The following is a 23,080-nucleotide window of genomic DNA, read 5'->3' on the forward strand; positions in this document are numbered from 1 at the left end:
TGCTATGGAAGATCATTAAAGGAAGTATATCTAGGTCATAACCAAAGGGTTAGCATACACACAATAGTTAGCCTCTACGACATTCTGTGTAATCCTTTAAGAAAAACCCTTCCGTGAAGGCAAAAATTGGAGAGCAAAATACGAATCTTCTGGTACCTAATACTGGTAACAAAGAAGCAAAACATTTGCTCTGGTCTGTTAATAGTTAGGCGTAATATTAAACCATACAACACGCAAACACAAGAAAAACCATCCGGCGAGGGCAAACGAAAATTTGGGAATCTAAACGAAAACTTGGGAGGTAAACGAAAATGGTCAAAACGAAGAAACAAACAAATTACATCGCTCAAACAAAATCTCACTAGTTAGTAGTCTGTTTACGTTTCTTTCGTGTACCACACAAGGGCATGCAATGCGATGACTACCTTCCATCGCTAAGTTGGACATCGTAGTGGCCTTGCCGGCTTCATTGATGGCCTCGCACGTGTACATGCCCTCATCTTCCTCGGTTGGGCGAATGATAGTAAGGGTGGAAATTCTGTTTTCGTAGCAAAGGCTGATGTTGTTATTGGGCTGGATTTCGATACTGTTGAAATACCATTTTATCTCGGGTGGAGGATGACCTCGGACCTCGCAAGTAAAGACGGATTTCTGGGCGGGTTTGGTGATAATTGGCTCCAAGATTTTGGTGAAGAATGGCGGGATCTGCTCTATGTCTTTTGGCTTCTGGTACTCACGCTTCAGAGACTTCACCACGGTCTCTTTCTTCTCCGTCACGACCTTCGTCGATTTCGTGGTGATATCCAACTGTTTATATTCTTCCTTCTTCTTCTTGATATCTATAATAATCTTCGGGGGCTTTTCAGGCTCAGGCTGCTGTGGAGCCAGTTCTACAGGCTTCGGCTCTTCTTTCTCTGGCTCCACCTCTTCAGGCTTTTCGGGTTTCTTTTTTGGTTTCTTGGGTTTTTTAGGCTCAGGCTGCTTCTCTGGTTCTTGCTCTGGTTCTTTTTCAGGTGATTTTTCTTTCTCGGGTGGTTGGTAAGGCTCACGTGGAGGTTTCTCTGGCTCTGGAATCTTGGGTTCATATGGTTTTCTAGGCTTAGGCTCTGGCGATGGCTTTGGTTCTTCTGGCTTGTCCTTTTTGAATGGCTTTAAAGTAATGACTTCCTTTTCCTCCTCCTTAGGAGGTAGTCGTTTCACCCTCCATGAAGGTGGTTCAGGTTCCTCCTCTTCCTTTTTCGGTTTTTCCCTGATTTTCTTTGGTTTCTCAGTTTCTTCTTCAGGAACAGGTTCTTTTTCTGGTGGCTTTGGAACTTCGGGTTCTGAAGGTTTTTCCTTTGGTTTAGGTTCTGGTTTCAAAGGTTTCTCAAGCTCAGGCTTTTCTTTCTCTGGTACTTCTGGCTTATGTCTGTCAAATGGCTGTAACTCTACTGGTTCACGTTCTGGAAGGTCCTTTGGTGGTCTCTTGGGAGTCTTAAGGGGCGTCTTTTCCTTCTCTTCTGGCTCTGGCTTCTTCATAGGAATTGGCTTCAGCTGAGGTTTCTCAGTTTCTTCCTCAGGTTTAGGCAGACGTTTAACAGGCTTTAGCTTGAATGGTTCCTCCTCTTCCTCAGGCTTTGGCTTTCCTTTTCCACGTTTGAAACCTTTACCTTCTTCTGGTTCAGGTTTATCTTTTGGCGTGCGTTGGTATTTGTCCTTTTCAGGCTCCTTCTCATCCTTAGGCAATGGCTCTGGAATATATTTTTCATATTTCTCCAGTTCAACAGGTTCTTTATCTGGAATTTCCTCTGGAATGTAAGTTTCATACTCAGGTGGAGGTGTCCATACACGCTTTTCCTTTACTTCCTCTGGTTCCTCGGGGAATTCTACATGCTCTAACTCAACAGTCTCTAGTTTCACTTCCTGTGGAACAAATTCATTCTGTACCGTTTTCCTTAAAGGTATTTTCGGTATTGAGAACTCTTCAATGACAAGCTTCTCCTTCTTAGGCCTCTTACTTGGTTTGAGTTTCACTTTCTCAAACTCCTCTACCTTATCTTCAGGCTTTTCCTCAGGCTTCTCTTCTTCTTTTTCTTCTTCAGGCTGTGGTGTGAGTTCTGTTTCTGGCTGAGGGACTTTGTCAGGTTTCTTTTGCCTTTTTGGCTTGTCAAATGGTTCTCTTGGAGTTGGTTCTGGTTCTGGAATCTTTGGCTCGTAGGGTCTACCTAGTTTATCCTTGGGAGGTGGTTCAGGTTCTTTTGGCTTATCCTTTTTAAATGGCTTCAGTGTAATTTCTTCCTTCGGTTCGTCTTTGGGTGGAAGTCGCTTTATCCTCCAAGAAGGCGCTTCAGGTTCCTCATCTTTGTCTGGCTTCTTTCTTTCTTTCTTTTCCTTTGGTTCTTTATCAGGTTCAGGTTCCTTATCTTCCTCTTTTGTTGGAGGTTTAGGCACCTCATCAGTTTCTTTCTCCTTTTCAGGCTTTTCATATGGTTCTCTTGGAGTTGGCTCTGGCTCGGGAATTTCTGGTTCATATGGTTTACGTGGCTTAGTTTTAGGCTTTGGTTTGGGCTCCTCTGGTTTGTCTTTCTTGAAAGGTTTGAGCTTGACATCTTCTTTTTCTTCTTCCTTGGGTGGAACTCGTTTTATTCGCCATGATGGTGCTTCAGGTTCTTCCTCTTTCTTTTCAGGTTTTGTTCTTGGTTTTCTTTCCTTCTCATCTTCCTCTGGGAAAGTCTCCTGTTTGGTTGGTTCAGGTGGTTTAGGTTCTTCTGATACAGGTTCTTTGGGCTTGGGTTCAGGCTTTACTGGTTTTTCTAATTTAACCTTTTCTCCCTCTGGGATCTCTGGTTTGGTTCTTTCAAAAGGTTTCAGTTCTACAGGTTCTCTTTCAGGAATATCTTTGGGCAGGAGTTTTGGCTTTCTTCGAGAAATATCTTCTTTTTCCTCTGGTTCTGGTTTCTTTTTAGGGATTGGTTTCAATTGAGGCTTTTCCTCTTCCTCCTCAGGAGGCTTGGGTAAACGCTTACCTGGTTTCAGTTTAAATGGTTCTTCTGGTTCTTCCTCTGGTCTTGGTTTTCCCTTTCCACGCTTGAAGGGCTTCTTTTCTTCAGGTTCTTCTGTTTCTTTTGGTTTGCGCTCATATTTACCTTTGTCAGGTTCTTTACCATCTTCCTCTCTTTCTGGCGGCACATATTTCTCATACTCCTCCAGCTCCACAGGTTCTTTTTCTGGTATTTCTTCGGGAGCGTAAGTTTCATATTCTGGAATTGGTGTCCACTCCCGTTTTTCTCTAACTTCCTCTGGCTCTTCTGGTGTCTCTACATGATCAAGTTCTACAGTTTCAAGCTTGACTTCTTCTGGCACAAAAACTTTTTGTGTCGTTTTCTTAAGTTGTACTTTTGGAATTGTAAACTCTTCTTTTGGTTCTCTTTCCTTTTGCGGCTTCTTCATTGGTCTTAATTTCGGCTTTTCAGGTTCCTGTGGCTTTTCCTTTTGTGGTTCTGGAATCTTTTCTGGCTTATCTGGCTTAACCTTTGGTTCCTTCTCTTTTTCTAGCTTTTCATAAGGTTCACGTGGTACAGGCTCAGGTTCAGGAATCTCTGGTTCATAAGGTCTACCCAGTTTATCCTTGGGAGGTGGCTTTGGTTCTTTTGGTTTATCCTTCTTGAAAGGTTTCAATGTTATATCCTCCTTCGGCTCATCCTTAGGTGGAAGTCGCTTTATCCTCCAGGAAGGTGTCTCAGGTTCTTCATCCTTTTCTGGTTTCTTTCTCTCTTTCTTATCTTTGGGTTCTCTTCCAGGCTCAGGTTCTTCATCCTCCTCTTTGGTGAGAGGTTTGGGAAGTTCATCAGGCACCTTCTCCTTTTCAGGTTTCTCGTAAGGCTCTCTTGGAGTAGGTTCTGGCTCAGGAATTTCTGGTTCATATGGCTTACGTGGTTTGGTTTTAGGTTTAGGCTTCGGCTCATCTGGTTTTTCTTTCTTGAAAGGTTTTAATGTGACATCTTCTTTTTCTTCTTCCTTAGGTGGAAGCCGTTTAATCCTCCACGAAGGCGTTTCAGGCTCTTCATCTTTCTTTTCTGGTTTTGTTCTTGGTTTTCTTGACTTTTCGTCATCTTCTGGCAGAACTTCTTTGTCTTTAGGTTTTGAAATTTCAGGTTCCTTTGATGGAAGATCTTTAGGAGTGGGCGGTACCTTCCAAGGATTCTCAAGATCTACCTTCTCTTTTTCTGGAAGCACTGGTTTCGTCCTCTCAAATGGTTTTAATTCTACGGGCTCTCTATCAGGAATATCTTTTGGTGATACCTTTGGCATTCTTCGGGTGGTATCCTCTTTTTCTTCCGGCTCTGGTTTCTTTTTAGGAATTGGCTTTAGCTGAGGTTTCTCCTGTTCCTCCTCAGGTGGTTTAGGTAAGCGCTTAACCGGCCTCAATCTACTTGGTTCTTCTGCCTCTTCTTCAGGTCTTGGTTTCCCCTTTCCACGTTTGAAAGGTTTCTTTTCTTCAGACTCTTCTTTTTCTTTTGGTTTACGTTCAAATTTGCCTTTTTCGGGCTCTTTCTCTTCTTTCTCTTGTTCTGGAGGAATGTACTTCTCATACTCTTCTAACTCTACTGGTTCCCCGTCAGGGATCTCTTCTGGGACATATGTTTCATATTCAGGTACTGGTGTCCATTCCCGTTTCTCCCTTTCTGGCTTTGGCTCTTCTGGCTTATCCACATGATCAAGCTCTACTTTTTCGAGTTTCACTTCCTCAGGAACAAATTTCTTTTGGACAGTCTTCTTAAGCTCTATTTTAGGAATAGAGAATTCCTCTTTTGGAGGAGGTGGTAGCTGTTGCCTTTTACTTGGTTTTAGCTGCATTTTTCCAAAATCTGGCTTTTCATCTTTATCTTTATCACCTGGCTTTCCTTTATCTTGTGGCTTTTCGACTTCTTCATCTTTAGGAATTTTATCTCTCTCGCCTTTTTCGTATGGTTCTAATGGAGTTCTCTCTGGTTCTGGAATTTCAGGTTCATAAGGCTTGCCTGGTTTATATTCTGGCTTTGGTTTAGCTTTATCAGGTTTATCCTTTTTGAATGGTTTAAGAGTAATTTCTTCTTTATCTTCTTCTTTAGGAGGGAGTCTCTTAACTCTCCATGGTGGTACTTGTTTTTCATCCTCCTTTTCTGGCTTTGTTCTGTCCTTTTTGGGTTTCTTATCTTTTTCTTCTATCGGCTCATCTTCTTTGACAGACTTTGACAAAGGATGCTCATCAACTGGAGTATCTTTAACACCAGGTGGAATTTTTTGTGGTTTTTCCAACTTAACAGGTTCTCTATCAGGAAGATCAGTCTTTGTCCTGTCAAACGGCTTAAGTTCAACAGGCTCTCTATCTAGAATGTCTTCATGTGGCTTTTTCATTTTTCCAAGAGGTGTCGCCTTTTTCTCATCAGGTTCTGTCTTTTTTCTGGGAATTGGCTTCAAATTTGGTACTTCTCGTTCCTCTTCTTCAGGTCTGGGTAATCTTCTAATGGGCCTTCGTTTCACTTCTTCTTCTTCTTCTTTAGGCTTTGGCTTACCTTTACCAAGCTTGAGCAATCTTTCTTCCTCTGATTCTGTTTTATCTTTTGGTGTTCGTTGGTATCTATCTTTATCAAGCTCTGGCTCATCTTTTAGGTCTTCCTTAGGTCTATATTTTTCATAACTTTCCAAGTCAGTTGGTTCTCCTTCTGGAATCTCTGCCGGTTCATAACGATCAGATTCAGGTAAAGGACTCCATTCTCTCTTTTCTTTGGTGGGTTTGGGCTTCTTCTGCTTTTCTATATGGTCTAATTCTACATTCTCTAATGTAACCTTCTCAGGTACAAATTTCCTAGGAACAGTTTTCTTAAGTTCTACTTTAGGTATAGAAAACTCCTCCTTTGGTGGAATTTCTTTCTTTGGTTTTTTACCTGGTTTTAGCTGAATCTTTTCAGGCTTTGCATCCTTGTCTTTTTCCAAATTATCTTGGGGAGTGTCTTCCTTATCATAGAAGACTTCCTCGTCGTGTTTATCAGGCATAGGAACCTCTCTGTCTGGTTTATCAAAGGGTTGCAAATCAATTTCATCTTTCTGAGGTAATTTAGACTCATAACGCTGACCTAATTTAGTTTTAGGAGGAACTTTGGGTTCCTTGGTAGTGTCCTTTTTAAACGGTTTCAGTTCCACTGTTTCCTTTTCTTCTTCTTTAGGTTTTACTCTTTTTATTCTCCATGATGGAACTTCTGTTTCTTCACCTTCTTTCTCTGGCTTTGTTTTATCCTTCCTTAGTTTAGCTTCATCTTTAGGAGCCACTGGTTGCTCTTCAGTTGGTTTATGTGTATCTTTTCCTGGTTCAGGCTTATCCCTTTTCCTTTCTCCAGGCTTAAACCTATCGGGTTTTTCAAGGTCAGCTGACTCGCCATCAGGTATTTCCTCTGGTGAGTATTTTTCAAAATCACCCACGGGACTCCATTCTCTCTTTTCTCTCTCTGGCCTTGGTTTCTTTGGCTTTTCTACATGAGCTAACTCAACAGACTCAGGTTTCTCTTGTTCAGGAACAAATTTCTTAGGTACAGTCTTTTTCAGTTCAATCTTAGGAATTGAAAACTCTTCCTTAAGAGGTTTTTCTATTGGAGTCCTTCTCCCCGGCTTAAGTTGAGCCCTGGCAAATGGCGGCCCTCTTTCTTTACCTGAATCTTCTCTTTCATTCACAGTCTCATTTACTGCCTTATCATAATCAGGCTTCTCCTGAGATTCAAAAGGTGCCACTTCTGAATCAACAGGTTTAGAGTCAGGCTTCTCTTTGTTGAAAGGCTTTAGAGTTACATCTTCTGTTTCCTCTTCCTTTGGAGTAATTTTCTTCACTCTCCAAGGAGGAAGTCTTTTTTCATCTTCGGTTTTGTCTGGCTTCCACCTATCCTTGCTAGGCATTCTTTTTTCTTTTTGCTTCTTCTCTCCTTCCTTGGGCTCAGGAATTGGCCGACCCCACCTATCATATTTTAGTGGCTCTCCATTAACCATTTCAACCTGTTCTTCCTCTTGCTTCTTTTGCTGTTCAACTTGGTTAAGTTCAACTTCTTCCAACCTGGTATCATCTGTAGGCAACTGAGTCCTCTGAGTTTTTCTCAGCTGTACTTTTGGCAAAATAAATTTCTCAGGTTCCAGCCTCTCTTTCTGAGATCGTTTAACCCCTAAAGGTTTCTGCTTGTCTCCTGTATCTGTTTGATCAGCAGTTGATTCTACAGGCTTGTCCTTGGTAAATGGCTTAAGAGTTACATTCTCCTTGTCTTCATCCTTTGGCTGAACCCGTTTAACCCTCCATGAAGGTTCTTCTCCCTCTGGTTGTTCTACTTGTTCCTTACGCCTCACTTTTCGTCTCCTGCCATCCTTAGGAATAGTCTTCCCTGGATGTTTTCTTTGGTATCTTTCTTTCTGGAACTGAACCTTTCCTCTCTTTTCTGGCTCTCGATCTGGTGTTTCCTCTTCTCCAAAGTCACCATACTCACCATCACTAATCTCATCATATGATTCATAATAATCAGACTCGGGGCTCTGAACATCTTCTCCCTCTTTCCCAGATACTACAATTCTTGGTTTCTCCACATGAGCAAGCTGAACTGTTTCAAGCTTCTGCTGTTCTGGTACATATTTATGCGGTTGCGATTTCTTAAGTTCCACTTTGGGTATTTCATACTTCTCACTTTCTTTACGGTCACCTCTCCACTCAGATTTCTTGAGCCTAAGAGCAGCTTGAGAGAAGTCCTCCTTCTTTTTCTCAACTAGCCATGGTGCAGCTTCCTTCTTCTTCCTATCCAGTTCCTCTCCGGCCATGCGCCTGGCAGGACTTCTCGAGTACCACCGAGCAGGGCTTGGTGAAACCCAACGATGTCTTCTAGACTCCTTCTGCATTGTTCTCCTCGTTAGCCTTGCATGGTCCTCCTCTTCTACGTAAGTACCTGAAATAAGTCAGCCCAATATGTCAGAGAAGTCAAAGAAAGAAAAGAAAAGGAGGTAAAATATGAGAAAGAACAAGAAGAAAACATGGATATGCTGTGCATGTGCATCTGATTAAGGTACACTTTTGAGAGCTGGTGTACCACCCTTGAAACTGTAGTCTAAATTGTTTTTGGCCGAGGACGAACGAGTAAGCGCATATTTTTAGGTTTACGGTGAACTAAGAAAAAATTAAACTACTACTAAGTATCGCTGCCTGTGAGTCAGAGTAACGAAGTTGCAAAATGATTCATTTTAGAAAGGGGGCGGTGCGGAAAAGGAGGAGGAGTCTTAAGTGACTACGTCATTCCTAATATGTTACAACCAGTGTGAATCGTTCCTTGACATCTGGTTACAGCCAATCACGGAGCAGAAAATCAAGTACTGGGAGTTTATTGGACAAATGCTGACGTGGGGATGGTGACGTGGGCGGGCTTCTCTCCCACAGCGACTACAAGAACTCCTACAAAGGTTGGAGTAGCTCAGTTCGTCTTGAGATTCGGTGGTGTGAAGCGTTCCCACAATTTTCATTCGGGTTTAGTGAATGAAAATCTAAATACGTTGAGTATGCCTAAGCTATTCAACATTTACCGACAAATGCTAACCCTTGAAGAATAGTATAGGAATTATAGGCACAATTCAGTGACGATCTAGTTGTACATAAATTTAAGATGTGAATTTGAAAATCCTTTTGAATTAGGATTTCAGACCGTTCTTTCTAAAGAAATTTATCGAGATTTCCAGAAAATACGTGAAATCAATCTGAAAAGAGAATATATTCCAGAAAGATATTGCAGGATAAAGTGAAGTCTCCGTTATGTGAAGTGAATATTAGAAATTCGGAAAAGATATGAAAACGTTACTATCGGAAACATGGGAAAGATTTTAAAGTGAAGGCAAAGAAAGTTTCATTCCCTTGAAATCAAAGAACGGGGTATTCCGAGAAAAAGAGAAGTCCCTTGGCAAGGCAGTCCTAGGGAGAGATATCTTTAAAAGTGAGTCTGTTTTCTTTTATGGATCGACGAATGTTTATTTAGAGGGTTCGTCAGCACTTGGAAGAGGCGACTGGTACTGTTGGCTGAGGTGACACAAGACTATAATTAAAGTCCAACTATCGTGAAAATGAGGAAATAAATTTAATCCACAGGTTCTTTTGATGTCCACCAAAGGAGGTAACCCAGTTTTTTCTTGTGAATTCGGACATCGTTCCATTTACAGCAATCAAGTCATGAGGCTTTTCGGAACTGAAGCAGAGATCGAGCAAGTTATAAGGCCACAGAGTATTCATACTCTTTTTATTCGACGAAAAGCAACAAAAGACGCGCCGAGACTGTGCTATTTCTGTCCTTGACAGTCTGTCATCCCATCAGCATCCATTTGAATCATCGGTGCATTTACGAAAACAAACACACTCAAGGAGGCATATGATGTAAGTTGAGTGGACACCCTTTCAAAGACGTGAGTCAGGAAAATATTATTGGAGAGAGAGAGAGAGAGAGAGAGAGATGATTCACGAACTTTCTTAGAACGTAGTGACTAACACCAGAGGTACATTCCTTCCAACCCCTAAACCACCCCTACCCTCCCCCGCAACAAGGCTGTTAAAGGCTCCCAGGGGGCAGAATTAGTCACAAGACACTATTGCCTCTTTTGGCTTTCTCTCTCTCTCTCTCTCTCTCTCTCTCTCTCTCTCTCTCTCTCTCTCTCAAGCGTCGCTTCAGACAGCCTTGCAGCCTCATAAGGAGCTGGCAGCTGGCGTAGTCAAAAAGGAGACCATATCCCCTCAGTGACTTGTTTAAGAGCCATGCCAAGAGGGAACGACGACCCCCTTTTCTCTTATCTACTCATTTCTATTTTGCTTTATTATTTGTTCTTTGCTTCTGCGGGGATCATGGCAACTCATGGGTGTTTTTTCTTAGCTTAAAGTGGCATAGTTTTGTTCTTCTCATGACATTGTAAAACCACTGCAGATGAATTCCTTTATGGTCTTTTTAGTGAACAGTGTAAAGGGTTCTTTAAAGGCATGCGGCACTCACTGGCACAAATGTTTGCAGTTTATTTTCACTGACATTTTGTGATTCATATTTTGCAGATTTTGTACAGATTTCCTATTTGTTTTGCTATGTGTTTTTTTCTGGAGTATAAATCATTCACATTATTTCTTCTACTATATAGACTGAATATTGAGTATTTAAAGTTGTGTGCACTGCAAATATAACTTTTACATACCATATCAGTTACTCTTAGTAATTTAGTCTTCATCACGGTATATTACTTCGTCCTTAATGTTTTCCCTTTCAGTTTATTAACTTCTTATCCTAATCTCCTCCCTTCAGGTGGCACTGGTCATAAAATTGCAACGAGGGCAGAGCACAGCTGGCAGTGTTTACGACAAAATTATACGAAAGGTTTATGCAGCTGAGTCTCCGAAAGAGCTATGAACGTGCTTCAGTTACCACACTCACAAGATGAGGCTGAAATGGTTACCATTATGTTGTTGTTGTTCCTATTAACAAATTCTCTCTCAGAGTTCTCGGATTCGTCTAGACAACATTCATGTCCATTTCGAAAGAGGAGTCAAAGATACATCCCATATTCAATTATTTGTATGATTTCCTTTTAATGTGTTCATTCCTGGTCAGTTAACAGTCAAAGTAATGTCTGGATGAAGTGCTTTTTCCTTTTAGATTTGAAATATTTGAGACACACTAATTTTACATTGTAAATGTATCGTCATTACCTTTTCAGTTTACATTTTCCCTAAATATATATATATATATATATATATATATATATATATATATATATATATATATATATATATATATATATATATGTGTGTTTGTGTGTGTAAAACTAAACATAAACTAATGGTATTTTCTTTTCTTTATCGTCCCCAAAGTATATGGACTCAGGTCAATTGGATTTGACAGCTGGTGGGGGCCATGTGGTTATGATAGTTCATTGAAGTGCTACCCAGCACTCAAGCAGTCAGTGCCACATGCCCAGGGGCTACAGGATACGCTCATCCTGCCTGTCAGAGCATCCTCTGTCCTGAGCCTTCGTAGTATCCGGGTCATGTCATGTACAAGCTCCTGTCAGGCGCCGTTTGATGAAGTGTCACTTCTTCTTCAAGGCGTCTGTGTTCCATCTGGACTTTGTCGAGAACGTCGTCGTCAAGGGTCTTTTGTTCGCAATTTGTTTTTTCTGACTCTTTCAGCTCCCTGAGATTCTTTTTATCAAAGGGTTCCTAGATTAGGCAGGCCTTAATGTACTATGTGCAGAGTACCGTGACTAATGCAGATGTAATTGAACAAACTTGAAAATGAAGGCCAAAAAGTACCTTGGCTTTTACCTATCGGTTGTTGTTCAACGCAGGTGAGTAAAGCCCTTGTTTGTTTTACGCTCTAAGAATTCAATAAAAACCAGAGACGCCACACAAGAGTTTTTTTTGAATCCCCATTCTTACGTAAGTCAGAGTACACAACGACTCTGTCACAGCCAAGTATAATAATGACTTGACCAGTTCAACATTTGGCACCAGATCACATGTCTTTGGTTAGGTAAATAAATATTCAGGTGGTGGTTTAACCTTTGAGTACAAGCAAAAAATGTAAAACCCAAGCTTTGCATACTGGGCATCAGTTCTGATACAGGTTTTCAAATAATGAATCACTTCATGAAAACCAAGAAACCTGGCCAAGATAGATCTGATACTGGAGGTTTACGTTTTTATTCAAATTAGTGCTTAAGTGCAAGTTCGGGAGATGTCCATTTGACTCACTAGTCACTTCTCAAAGAGGTAGCATCCAGGTCTGGCAAACCAATTAAAAAAGTGAGTGAGGACTCACAAGAGTATTCTACGATAGGAATTTGCCAGGATAATGAGACGCATAAAGAGCATAGGAGGAAAACGCCATGTGATGACAGGATGCTGTCAGTCTGCTTTAACCATTTTCAGGTGAGATTTCTGTTTGTTGATGTTGGACCTGACAGGAGGCAGAAACCTCCTTCTCATTGCTTATGGCCTTTAGCATATGAACGTGGCACCCAGTCACTTGTGGACGGGATAGATGTCTCAATTTAAAGTATGGAAGAGAGCAATAAGTCGACTGATACAAGTCTGTACATTTGGGAGTGGAGGAGGGGACCTCCGCATGTGTCACTGAAATAGCCCTAACTATCTCCCCACTAGTGGGTGGGAGTCGGTTGGGGGTGCGGGAGAACGGAGGAGGATTATGAAGGCCTGGCTCGCATAATTAGCGCCAGATACTCCCAAATTTGAGGTAAAAGAAAATATTACCCTAAATACCTGCGAGGACTTTCGCCTTTTCATCATCTGTTTTTGTGGGGGTGGAGGTCAAATAGCTACCAGCTGGTTCAGTTTATGAGATTCAAGATGATTTGAAGGCTGCCTTCAGTCTCAGCCCATTCTCGCAGTTCATTTCCAGCTTTTGATTTCAGTTAAAGTTTCATATATTTCGATTTTATTTAATCAACTACATATTTTCGTAGTACACGAAACTATGCGAAAAAAAAATCACTTGGCGAGCTGTGTAAGTGCATTTACGTAATCATTGTTTACCATAAGAACCCCTCAGAACTACGCCCAGTTTACACTAAAAGCTAAATATTATGAGAGTTACGTATTCCCAATAATAAACAAGTCAGCCAGCCATCTGGCAGGAAAACTGACAAGAACGACTCACCAAGTCTGCCCTTCGTATCCCAGCCATAACAAATATTAAATGGGAGCCTCGAGTTATTCGTTCTTTTGCTGTGAAGAAAACAAGTAGGATTTTTGCAAGAAATACGGACGTTTACAAAATCCCACAGACCGAAATGACGAAAAATTGAATCCTTTTCAATATCGATATGAAGAAACGGCATTCACCTTGGGCAATAACACCCTCAGTGCTTGGCACTAATAAATACGTAAGATCCCACAAAAAAAAAAACTAAGAATATATTTTTTTTTTCTAGATCCAACGATCTGAATGTGACCTTGATGAACACCTTCCAACCTGCACATTCTTAGCTTTTATGTGACTTCTTTTTCCCTGACTCCCTCCTGGCACTATTTGCCTCAGGCTTGCAGTATACATATGTGCACTGCCAAACGCCTCAAACCACCTACCCACCCAAATCACACACCACCCTACTACGAAAGCTTCCCCCCTCCCCAACCCGACCTTTCACCAAGCCCTGAATCACCCGAGTATGAAAGTTACAAAAATAATCGCATCTATAAAAACATGCGACACATCTGTAGCTGTTACGGAGCTGGAAATGAGAACACCGAGGGTCGGGAGGGCATGATGTGTCTCCTTAATGTGACGGGAACATTATGCGGTTAACGATCACGGCACATGTGTGACCAGAGACGAAGAGGGTTGAAATGAAGTCGTTAGCACCGTAATGACGTTAAATAGAAGCTAGTGGGAAGTAAACAGCTGTAAAGTTACAGTAGGTAAAAAGCGTTTTTTGCATATATTTGCATATGCACATCAGATGCCTTAAAAGCTCTTTTGGGAAAAGATACAAAATGCCAAAAATTACTATAATCTGGGCTGTGAACGTAAGTAGAATGAAGAATTGTAAGCCCTTGAAACAAGCAAAAAGGACATCAGTGGTTTATAACTTTTTGTCAAAATATAAATGACAAAAATTTATATTCAAAACAATGAACGGAAAAAACTAAGTATGCATGTCGTACAGATTCAATTTGTCCTTTCGATCGTAATTTCCTATACTCAGCCCCCTATGTCCCTCAGTGCCATAAACGCAGGCCCAATCATACGGTTATATCTTTAATTTGTTAATAAGGACGAGAACGTAGCAGGAAGGAACTTATTATAACTTCTACTTTGGTAAGAATTTTAATCTTAAAATTTAGTACTAGTTTAAGGTTATAGGATAAGAGTCTTTTGTATACTCTGAAGAAATTAAAATTAAATAAGAACCGATGCCTTTGACTATCTTTACATTTGCTTGTTTTTCGTCCTCTTACACAAATCCCCTTTCATCGACTGAATGCACAACCGTAAAGAGACAAGTCTTACATAAAGCCACAATATATTTCAACAAGAGCCATCAACAGTTACGCAAGTTGAAATGTGTAAACGCGAGAGCTCACGTAAGCTTAAGCACCCTCCCGCAACGAGGTACAAACAAACCTCTTCGGGTTGGTCCCTCATTCTATAATTGTAGGTACTTTAAATACAGTTCCCCTGGTACCCTTTAGGCGTCCCCCTTCCCCCAAAACCACCACCCACCCCAACACTACCCAACGTCACGACCAAGCTCCCTATAACAGAGGCACAGGAGTGGCGCCATTGGAGTCCTCATCACCCATCCCCCCTCCCCCGACTCACAATTCCCCACAAACTAACCTCCTATACGCAACCTCAGTCAAGCCACCACCCCATTTCTCTTCGGCGTACCTACCAACCTCAAAACCTCACCTCCGTTCTTATCAGATTCGGCAGCAGATCTCTTTTAAGTTCTCTTTCTCTCTCTCTCTCTCTCTCTCTCTCTCTCTCTCTCTCTCTCTCTCTCTTCCCCACCCCGCCCCACTTTTATTTTTGTATGCTATCCATTGTATCAGCTACATAAATGCCCCCTCTGCCTATTGACTTCTTTCTTCCCTCTTTCATTCTGTTTTCTCTTTCTCCTTCATTTAGACAGTTTCCTTTATCCTCGTTATATCGTGGCACTCATGTGTGAAGCGTTTGGCGAAAGAAAAGAAAACGCGAGAAGAAAAAGGATGGACATCTGTTCGCCAAACCTTTTAGCCATTATCTCGTTCTCATCGAGTTTCTATGGCAGTTGACACATCGATGGCATCTTTTTACCGAGGAGGCCCTACCTACCTATCCTGAAGCCATAAGGCGCAGAGGCTGTATATATCCTACCCCTTTCCCCATTCCAAGATAACTGCGAGGGGCATTTGTCACTGTTGTGCTCCCCCTGGTCTGGGAAAATTTATTAGTTTTCACAAAATGTCTTTTTACCTGGTCTGTATACGTCACCGTAACGTCGCTGTATGTCAGTGCCCATTGCCTTACCTTCCCTTCACTGCCTCATCAACAGTTTTTCGTTACTTATAACGTACGAGTAACCAACCCCTTTTTATGTTGTGGGAGCAGATATATGTAACAGTAATTAACAAACAAAGCTAAGAAACTGAGACTGAATTTGGTGTTCATCTTGCCAATTGCTGAATTCTACTATCCCATCGAACTGTTTCGCTTCATGTATATGTTTCTAATCGAAACTTTCGATAAAAAAAAACAATGAAAGCAAAAGATTAGAAGGTGCCGTTCATAGCGGGATGTTACATTCCCTTAGTACTACTCCGCAGTGGTGGTAAACATCCCAAAGAAACACAACCGCGCCACTTGCTCTGAGCTAAATTTATTTGCTCCTTAGTTCTTCCCCCGCCTCGCGATATCAAGCCCTTCTGCTAAAAAACTCCACCCTTAGCTCGCTTCTCCAAAGAGGTCAGTTTCCTTTGTGCCAAAACGTGAAATAAGAATTGTAGTATTTCAGAACTTATTGCCCAAAGTTTTAGAGACATTTGCTTTTCTCTCAGAGAACATTACATAATTTTTTTCTTCTGTTACGGTACTGAGTCAATTCATCTTACTTTTTACATGAACTTACTACTTTGTGATTTTAACTGAGGGAAAACAAGCTCGCAACACAACGAATTTGAGTAGGAAATCATTCTTGGTTGTAAAAACTTTTAGAAAAGAAAATTAACTTTGACAGAAGCTTATTTTTTCGTGGATCTCTATTGTCTTCATTCGCAGCATATCTTTCCACTGAAAATTTATTATGCAAATGTTTCAGTACTTTTTTCCAGCTGTGTGGCATATATAGTGTTGTGTGCAAACTGCATGACAGTGTAACGTTAAAAAGCAAATATGAGCTTCTTTGCTTTTACACTCTACAAAAATACTTGCAAATAATATTCAACATTTCTTCTTGTGCCTTTACACTATGGAATTTGCCCTTCACACCATTTCCAAGGACCATGGTTGCAATGGCATTTATATGAGTGCACATTTCGATCGCCACTCAAACAGTTTACAACTTCAAGTTAAACACTTCTCTCACTTTATTTGCTCTCCTTTTGCTATTTTAAACATTATGCCGATCATTACCTCATTCTCTTTTTCTCAATTGCTTCAACTTGTTACTTTGCTGTTTTAAGACACCAAGAACCATTAGCAGTTATATATCACTACCAAAGAGAGTCATTACTGAATTGTGTTACCTTCACCATTAGTACCATCACCTCATTACACAGGCCCTCCAAAAAGAAAAAGGCCCTCTACTTTCCACAAGAGATCTTTCTCTTTCTTTTCCTCTTCCAAAGAACATTTGACCATTACACACCATCACCAAAGAATAAAATGATAATTCATGAAAGACAATACTTGGAAAGAAACCTGAGACAAGTAAAATGACTCCAGAGGACGCCAAGCATTTCACTTCAGTCTGAACTGAAGAGATGAACTGAACTATCTTCATTTTATCTGAAAGCCGTCTTTCACTTGATTCATTTTAGTTGCCTCAAATGAAACTCCATTAAGTAGAACAAAAGGTAAAATTGGAGAGTGGCTCTTTAATATCAATGATAATTTTATTTAGGTGTTCCTAGTTTTTTGTACATTATATGATAATAAGTTTAGCCAAGACGAGTTTTAAGAAAAAAGTACAATACAGACATAAGAACATGGTAAGGGCGAATCATGCATCCCTTTTTTCCACCTCTACGTAACTATACAACAAAGATGAAATTCCCATTACCTCAGGGAGAAATAAGATGGAGTAAATAAAGTCAAGTTACTCTAGAGATAAAAATCTTCGCTGGACTTTCAGTTCTCTGCTTCGAGACAAAACGTCAAAAGAAACATGGAAAGGCCTTCCTTACTTCTACAGGAAATACAATTATGAGCACTTAATCATAAAAGCATACAAAAATAAGTCATGATAATGAAAACGGCCTATCGACTAGGAAGTGTTATGAAAAGTCCAATGAAACAGTCCAGAGAAGCATATAATGGCTACCAATAATCATAAAACTTGGTAAATAAAAATACAACAGAATCTCTAGAAACAGAAGCACCAACCGGTTACAACGAAACAGGTCAACTGGTTCATAAAAGTTTGCTGTTCTTCATCTCTTAAATAAAAGCAAGCAAGTTTTATTCTAGAGGCTTTTTAAAGGCTATTCGTTTACACTTCAGTGTCTTCACATAATAGAAAAGATTTATCAGTCACTCTTCCAATTTGGTCTTTCAAAATGAAGAGAAAATGCCACGGGTCACTTCTGGCAAAAGATGGAACATATCAAGTAGCAGCAGCAGCGATGAGTCGCCAAGAATGACATTCATTTTCCTTCATTTTTCCACCAAAAAGGAACAGTATGGGATTCTTTAGAGCTCCCATTGTTTTATTAACATAAAGTCGTTACTGATTTTCGTTTTGCCTTAAGCATTACCATCGAAAAAAATAAAGCTACTCAAAATAAAGTAATAGTGAAGCAAACTGACGGGCATTTTTCCAAGCCCATTCTTCTACTCACTCTCCTTTGTCAGGAGCCCAAGGGATGCTAGCAAAAATCGATTTTTTTTTCCTGCTTTGGAAAAGGTGTTTGGGGAAAGAGGGCGGGCACATTGCTGCGCAGTGTGAGGGGAAATGGACACTGCGCAGCGTTGTGGATGACGTCACAAACTGCGGTGTGGAAGGGAGAATCGACTCTCTAAAACACCAGCAGCTTTGATGACCTTCAAAAAAATACATATGTAATATACATATTTCGAACATATTCGCCCTGGTGGAAGACCTTCTGAATTTCTAACAGCTTTCAAAGCCTCTTAATATCCAAAATCTTTCAAAGCGTTAACTTCTGGTTTCAATAAATAGTCCAAGGCAGCAAAGGCTGGAAAGCGACTTCTTGGACATGACTAGTTAACCAAACCAGTGGTTTAACGTCCAAGATTTACGTCAGCGTTCTTTCATGACACCCAAATGGGTCTTCCACTCAAGCAAACGAAGACATATGTACACCGTCGTTCCCCGTACACTCTACGCCAAAGGAGGACAGAATACTTGGGGGGTGGGGGCTATTCGTTTACACAAGTCGCTTAAAAAAGGGGATTTTTTTTGCGGAGGGATATACACTGTCTTATTCATCCTTACTTTGGACGGTTAGCATGGTGGAGGTCTCGGCTTGCCCAGCAGAGTTTGTGGCCCGGCAAGTGAAGGTTCCAGTGTCCTCCGGGTATGTGACTTTGATGTCCAAGACCGCCGTGTTGCCTTCAATAAACATCTGAAAAGAAGAAGAAAAGGGTGTTACTATTGAGGGTTTTTTCGTCACGCTCTTTATCCTGAAAAGCTAAAACCTAAGATCAGTTTCGCTTGGTGGAAGATTTCTGTTTTCCCACTTAATGTATTTCCATCTACTGATGCGCCTTTACTTTTGACGATCAAAATGTTATTAATATCTCATGAAGTTCGTAAAATTACAAAGATAAAAAAGACCACAGAAAAAGAAAACTATATACTGGAAGTTCAATCCTTTCAATCTGGGCACACGGCTTAAGCAAGATCAGACAAAAAAAAAAAACTTAACCGAAAATGAAGTGGCATTCCAACCTTGAAAATTTTGCCAACTTTACGGGCACCCCGACAAAATCCTCCAAAGATATACGTCTTTCTTAAAAAAGGATAACAATTGCAACAGAATAAGTTCTAAGAAAAAAAAAACAAAAACAAATTGGCCACGTTCCTCTCACGGTCGCTTATCGCTGAAAGTCTTGTGAAGCAAGTTATGATGTTACAAATCTGTTATTTTTACATTTGGCAGATAAAACCTGACGTTTTCCTGGTAACAACAGAATTAATGTTGTTTATTTTTTTTACTTATGTGGTTATCTTTTCATATGCTTAATAACTATAAGGCAAAAGTACAAACAAACGGCCGTAAAATCTTTGGGTTTACTCGCGTCATGTTTTGGGCAACACCTTCGTCTGTTCACGAAAGAAACGACATATATATGGGGGTGTCGAATCACATGGTATTACAGTGTATGAGCAGTATAGAGCAAAACCAGTCCGACGCCCCTCGACAATCTGATATCTGATTTCAAAAGCACTTAATGCGTTTCGCTGTTGTGGTTGTATACGGTCTCATTTCGAAAGGCCGCCTAAACAGTGGTCGGGATGCGGCAAATTCACCTCTTTGGTAAGAGAGCTTAGGTGTCGTTTTTATTCGTCAGTTCTGAATTCTGTTGTGAGGAACAGATCTCTTATTGCGTTACCTTCATTTAATCCCTGTCTGGTTCAGCCACCAGTGAGGTCTGAGATTTTTTATTTTTTGTTTCACCGGCTTGGTTAAACCATCTTACAATCTTTCTTTCGTAAGACATAATTCAGTTATTTTTTACGCAATGAAACTCAATTTAGAGTAAGGTTATCATATGGTGCATTTCATCGACTTATGGTACTGTCTAGCAATCTGAATTATTCCCATTACATCTATAATTGTGTGTGCGTTTGTATTTGCATTATACTGTTTTATTCAGAGGTTAATGGGTGATATTGCTTTAGAATGTGTTCAGGTAATTGCTCTAATATATCACAGCTCGACAGAATGACAGATAAAGGGACTTCAACTATTCCGCCCTGCATAGAACGGATGCGTCAGGAGAGTGAGTGCAGCATTCTGCGCTCAAAATAAACACAATCAAAAGGTGACTAATCTTCTTCTTGACAGTGACAGATCGCGAGCTATCATAAGCATATTGACCTGAATACATTTTAACTTCCCTTCTCTCTTGGACACAACACTTTGTGAGTCATGAGTTTTAGTCTTATGTTCTTAACTTCTCTTCTCTCTTGGACACAACACTTTGTGAGTCATGAGTTTTAGTCTTATGATTTTAACTTCTCTTCTCTCTTGGACACAACACTTTGTGAGTCATGAGTTTTAGTCTTATGTTTTAAGTCAAAATATAAATGACACAAACGAAAGTGGCTCACAATCGACCCTGCTCCTGTATCTAAAGGAAGAAATTATTTAAAACTGTCTAAAAAAAGGGGGGTTGGCGGGAAAGGACCATTATTCGACCTTATGCCAATTTGTAATCACAAATCGGGAAAGTAGTAGTGCAGATATACATTTCATATGCTATAAAAATCCTTTAACTTTTTATTTTTGTTAGAATACTGAACTGGAAAAATGATCAAAATTACAATTTAACCTTTTACTATTTTTGCTTTTTTAAACTTTACATTTATTAAGCCATTTCTAATACAGAATTCATTCTCTTGGATTTATGTTTATTTATTTTTCTGAGAATTTATTTGTCAATCGTTGCTAGTATATTTTTCATTGTATTTTCGGCAATAAGGAGATTCAAAACTTTTCTTGTGGCATAAGCAAAAGTGCGTCTTTAACCAGTCGACGTGGCAAGAGTTCCATTCGAGCTGTCATGTTGGTATAACACAAGTGTTACTTGGTACCAGTCATTTTGGGCTATACTGACGTGAAGCGGTGAATAGCATGTGCATGCCTCACACTTGTGAGATGATTAACATCTGTAGGTCTCACACTTGTGGCTCCTTTCATACGACTCGGCGAATTCAACGTTACAGAAAAAACTTGTTTGGGTTTATGTTATAGCGTTGCGTTGGTGATTTCTATCTTTACTTCTTTACTGCTGAAGACTTGAAAATATCGAATGATTAAGCTACAAACATTACACAATGAATGTTTGTCATTAAAGCAAACAAAATTCTGCTTGACAAAATGCCCCAAAGGTTAAGACTAGCAGCCTTCACAAGACACATACTTTCAGAAGAAAAAAAAAGTATGCGTGCTTGAAAACAGCTCACAAAAACAACGATGGCATTGTCACTAATACTACATGCCCCAGTAATAGTACCACTATGATCTCCTGTGTCCTGTTCTGAAACGAACCAAAAAAAAAGAGGGGGTTGTGGTGATGGGGAAGTCTTGGATTTCCCAGGTGCTGTATCAAAGCCAAGCTACAGGAGAGGAGTCGGTAATCTTAGGATACATCTGAAGGATAGAAATAAAACAAGGAAGCCCTGGCGACGCGGAGGGCGGTACTCTCATTAACTGTCGTTTCTCAACTATTTTCCTGATGTAAACTTGAGCTGAATTTGAGCGAAATAAGTTAGGCATTTTTAATGATGACATTGTTGATCATTTTGATTTGAAATTTATGACGAAAGATTTACATATCTGCTTGAAACAACAACAACCGCAGTAGAAGCATACACAAAATACACACGATAAAGTACGAGTAAACAATAACAATCTTGTTCTGTTAGAACAAGCGTACCGAATAAGCAAGTGCTTGAGTATGATAAACTTAAGTGGATCTATTTCGTTAGCTTCCAAACTCTAGCATTCCCCAATCTCTTCTGTATTAACTAAACGACCGAACCTCTTAAAAGAAATCTGATATGTTCTACGTTTCTGAATTCGGCTACTGTTTGCCTGACGTTTTCCTGTGAGTGCTTGCATACGTATTTGTACAGAGAAAGCTGTATCCCTGATTTACAGGATGGGAACGAAAAATTTAATTTCCGGAGCGGTAAATATCACCTGAGGAACTCAAAGTGTCAAGGAATAGAACCAGATATTTATTTCGTTTTCGTGATGCCAGAGAATGCGGAGAAAGGAGCGCGGAGGTCTTGAAAGAAATACAGAGGTGTTAAGATATACGATTTACAAGACACGATGAGCGAGCAGATAGGGAACTGATAAAGGTAGAATTAAAAACAATAGATAACCGAGCAGAATTCAGTGCAATGCTATGAAAGACAAATCTAATTTTAAAAAATATTTTAAATTAAGGAAGACATATAGAGTATTTAGACCGGAAAAAATACAGGAAAAACTGTTAGACAAAAACAAAAAGAATTCACAAAGATGCTCTTTGGGAGAAAAGAAAATGAACCAGACCTACTTGGCAACAGTAAAGGACCAGTGAGAAATAAGAATATTTTAACATTACAACAAATGTCGTGTTGTACATCTGGCTCTGATATTCTCGTGACCGAAAACAATGCCAAGCAGTGTATGTCTTTAGAAACTTCCTTCGTATTTATTTTTCAGTCGCTCACGTCCCCTTTGTCAAGTACTTGATTTCTGAACCATTTTCCTAAAATTCTCTCACAATGCTGCCTTGTAATTAATTTATACTGCTCTTTGTGAGCTTGCTATAAATTTCCCTTTGAATAATGTAGTGACGGTGGTCAAAGCATGATTATGTAATGTATATATGTATGTATGTATAAAATGTGTGCATATATATATATATATATATATATATATATATATATATATATATACAGATATAGATATATATACATACATATACACACAATTATATATATATATATATATATATATATATATATATATATATATATATATATATATATATATATATACAGTATATATATATATATATATATATATATATACTGATATATATATATATATATATATATATATATATATATATATATATATATACTGTATATATATTTGGTATTTACTGTATTCAAGGTATAACTGCATACGTCGCTATTCTATTAAAAAGCGGGAAGACCAAAACACCCACTGGCTAGCAGCCAGATGTTGCATTTCGTTGCATAACCCGATAACAATGACACCTAGTGACGGGGCCAACTACGTGTTTCCCTACGTGGTCATCGGCTGCAATAAGGCGTAATTCAGATTATCCTCAGTTAATTATATACAAGGATCCAACTATGGCGTTGGGCTGTAGAACGCACTTCAATGACGTCATATTTGACTACGCAGGTGTAATGAGTCGTGTAGCAAGAGATCATTTAAGATGATTTATATGAGTGTGCAATACATGCTATGCTGACATATGCAATTAAAAAAACTATTTGTGATAACGATCGGAGCTTTTCGGCGGAGGGGGCTGGGGGCCTGGTAACTAAATATGAAGCGTTCATTTTACACACACACACACACATATAAATATACACACATACGTATATAAATGTATATATATATATATATATATATATA

At 39.7% G+C, this 23,080-nt stretch overlaps 1 protein-coding gene and 1 long non-coding RNA gene across 2 annotated transcripts in view; one reads left to right on the forward strand and one right to left on the reverse strand.

The window, feature by feature from the left end:
- Window positions 1–23,080, reverse strand: part of sls (sallimus) — a 177,595-nt gene that overhangs the window by 69,719 nt on the left and 84,796 nt on the right. Inside the window, 2 exon segments of the mRNA XM_067101056.1 lie at window positions 426–7,931; window positions 18,181–18,310. Coding sequence (XP_066957157.1) covers window positions 426–7,931; window positions 18,181–18,310 — 7,636 coding nt within the window.
- Window positions 8,463–11,410, forward strand: LOC136836616 (uncharacterized). Its single transcript, XR_010852438.1, has 3 exons — window positions 8,463–9,397; window positions 10,305–10,450; window positions 10,871–11,410. It is a non-coding gene; the product is annotated as an uncharacterized lncRNA (long non-coding RNA).

This window comes from Macrobrachium rosenbergii, chromosome 56 (assembly GCF_040412425.1).
Source record: "Macrobrachium rosenbergii isolate ZJJX-2024 chromosome 56, ASM4041242v1, whole genome shotgun sequence".
NCBI lineage: Eukaryota > Metazoa > Arthropoda > Malacostraca > Decapoda > Palaemonidae > Macrobrachium > Macrobrachium rosenbergii.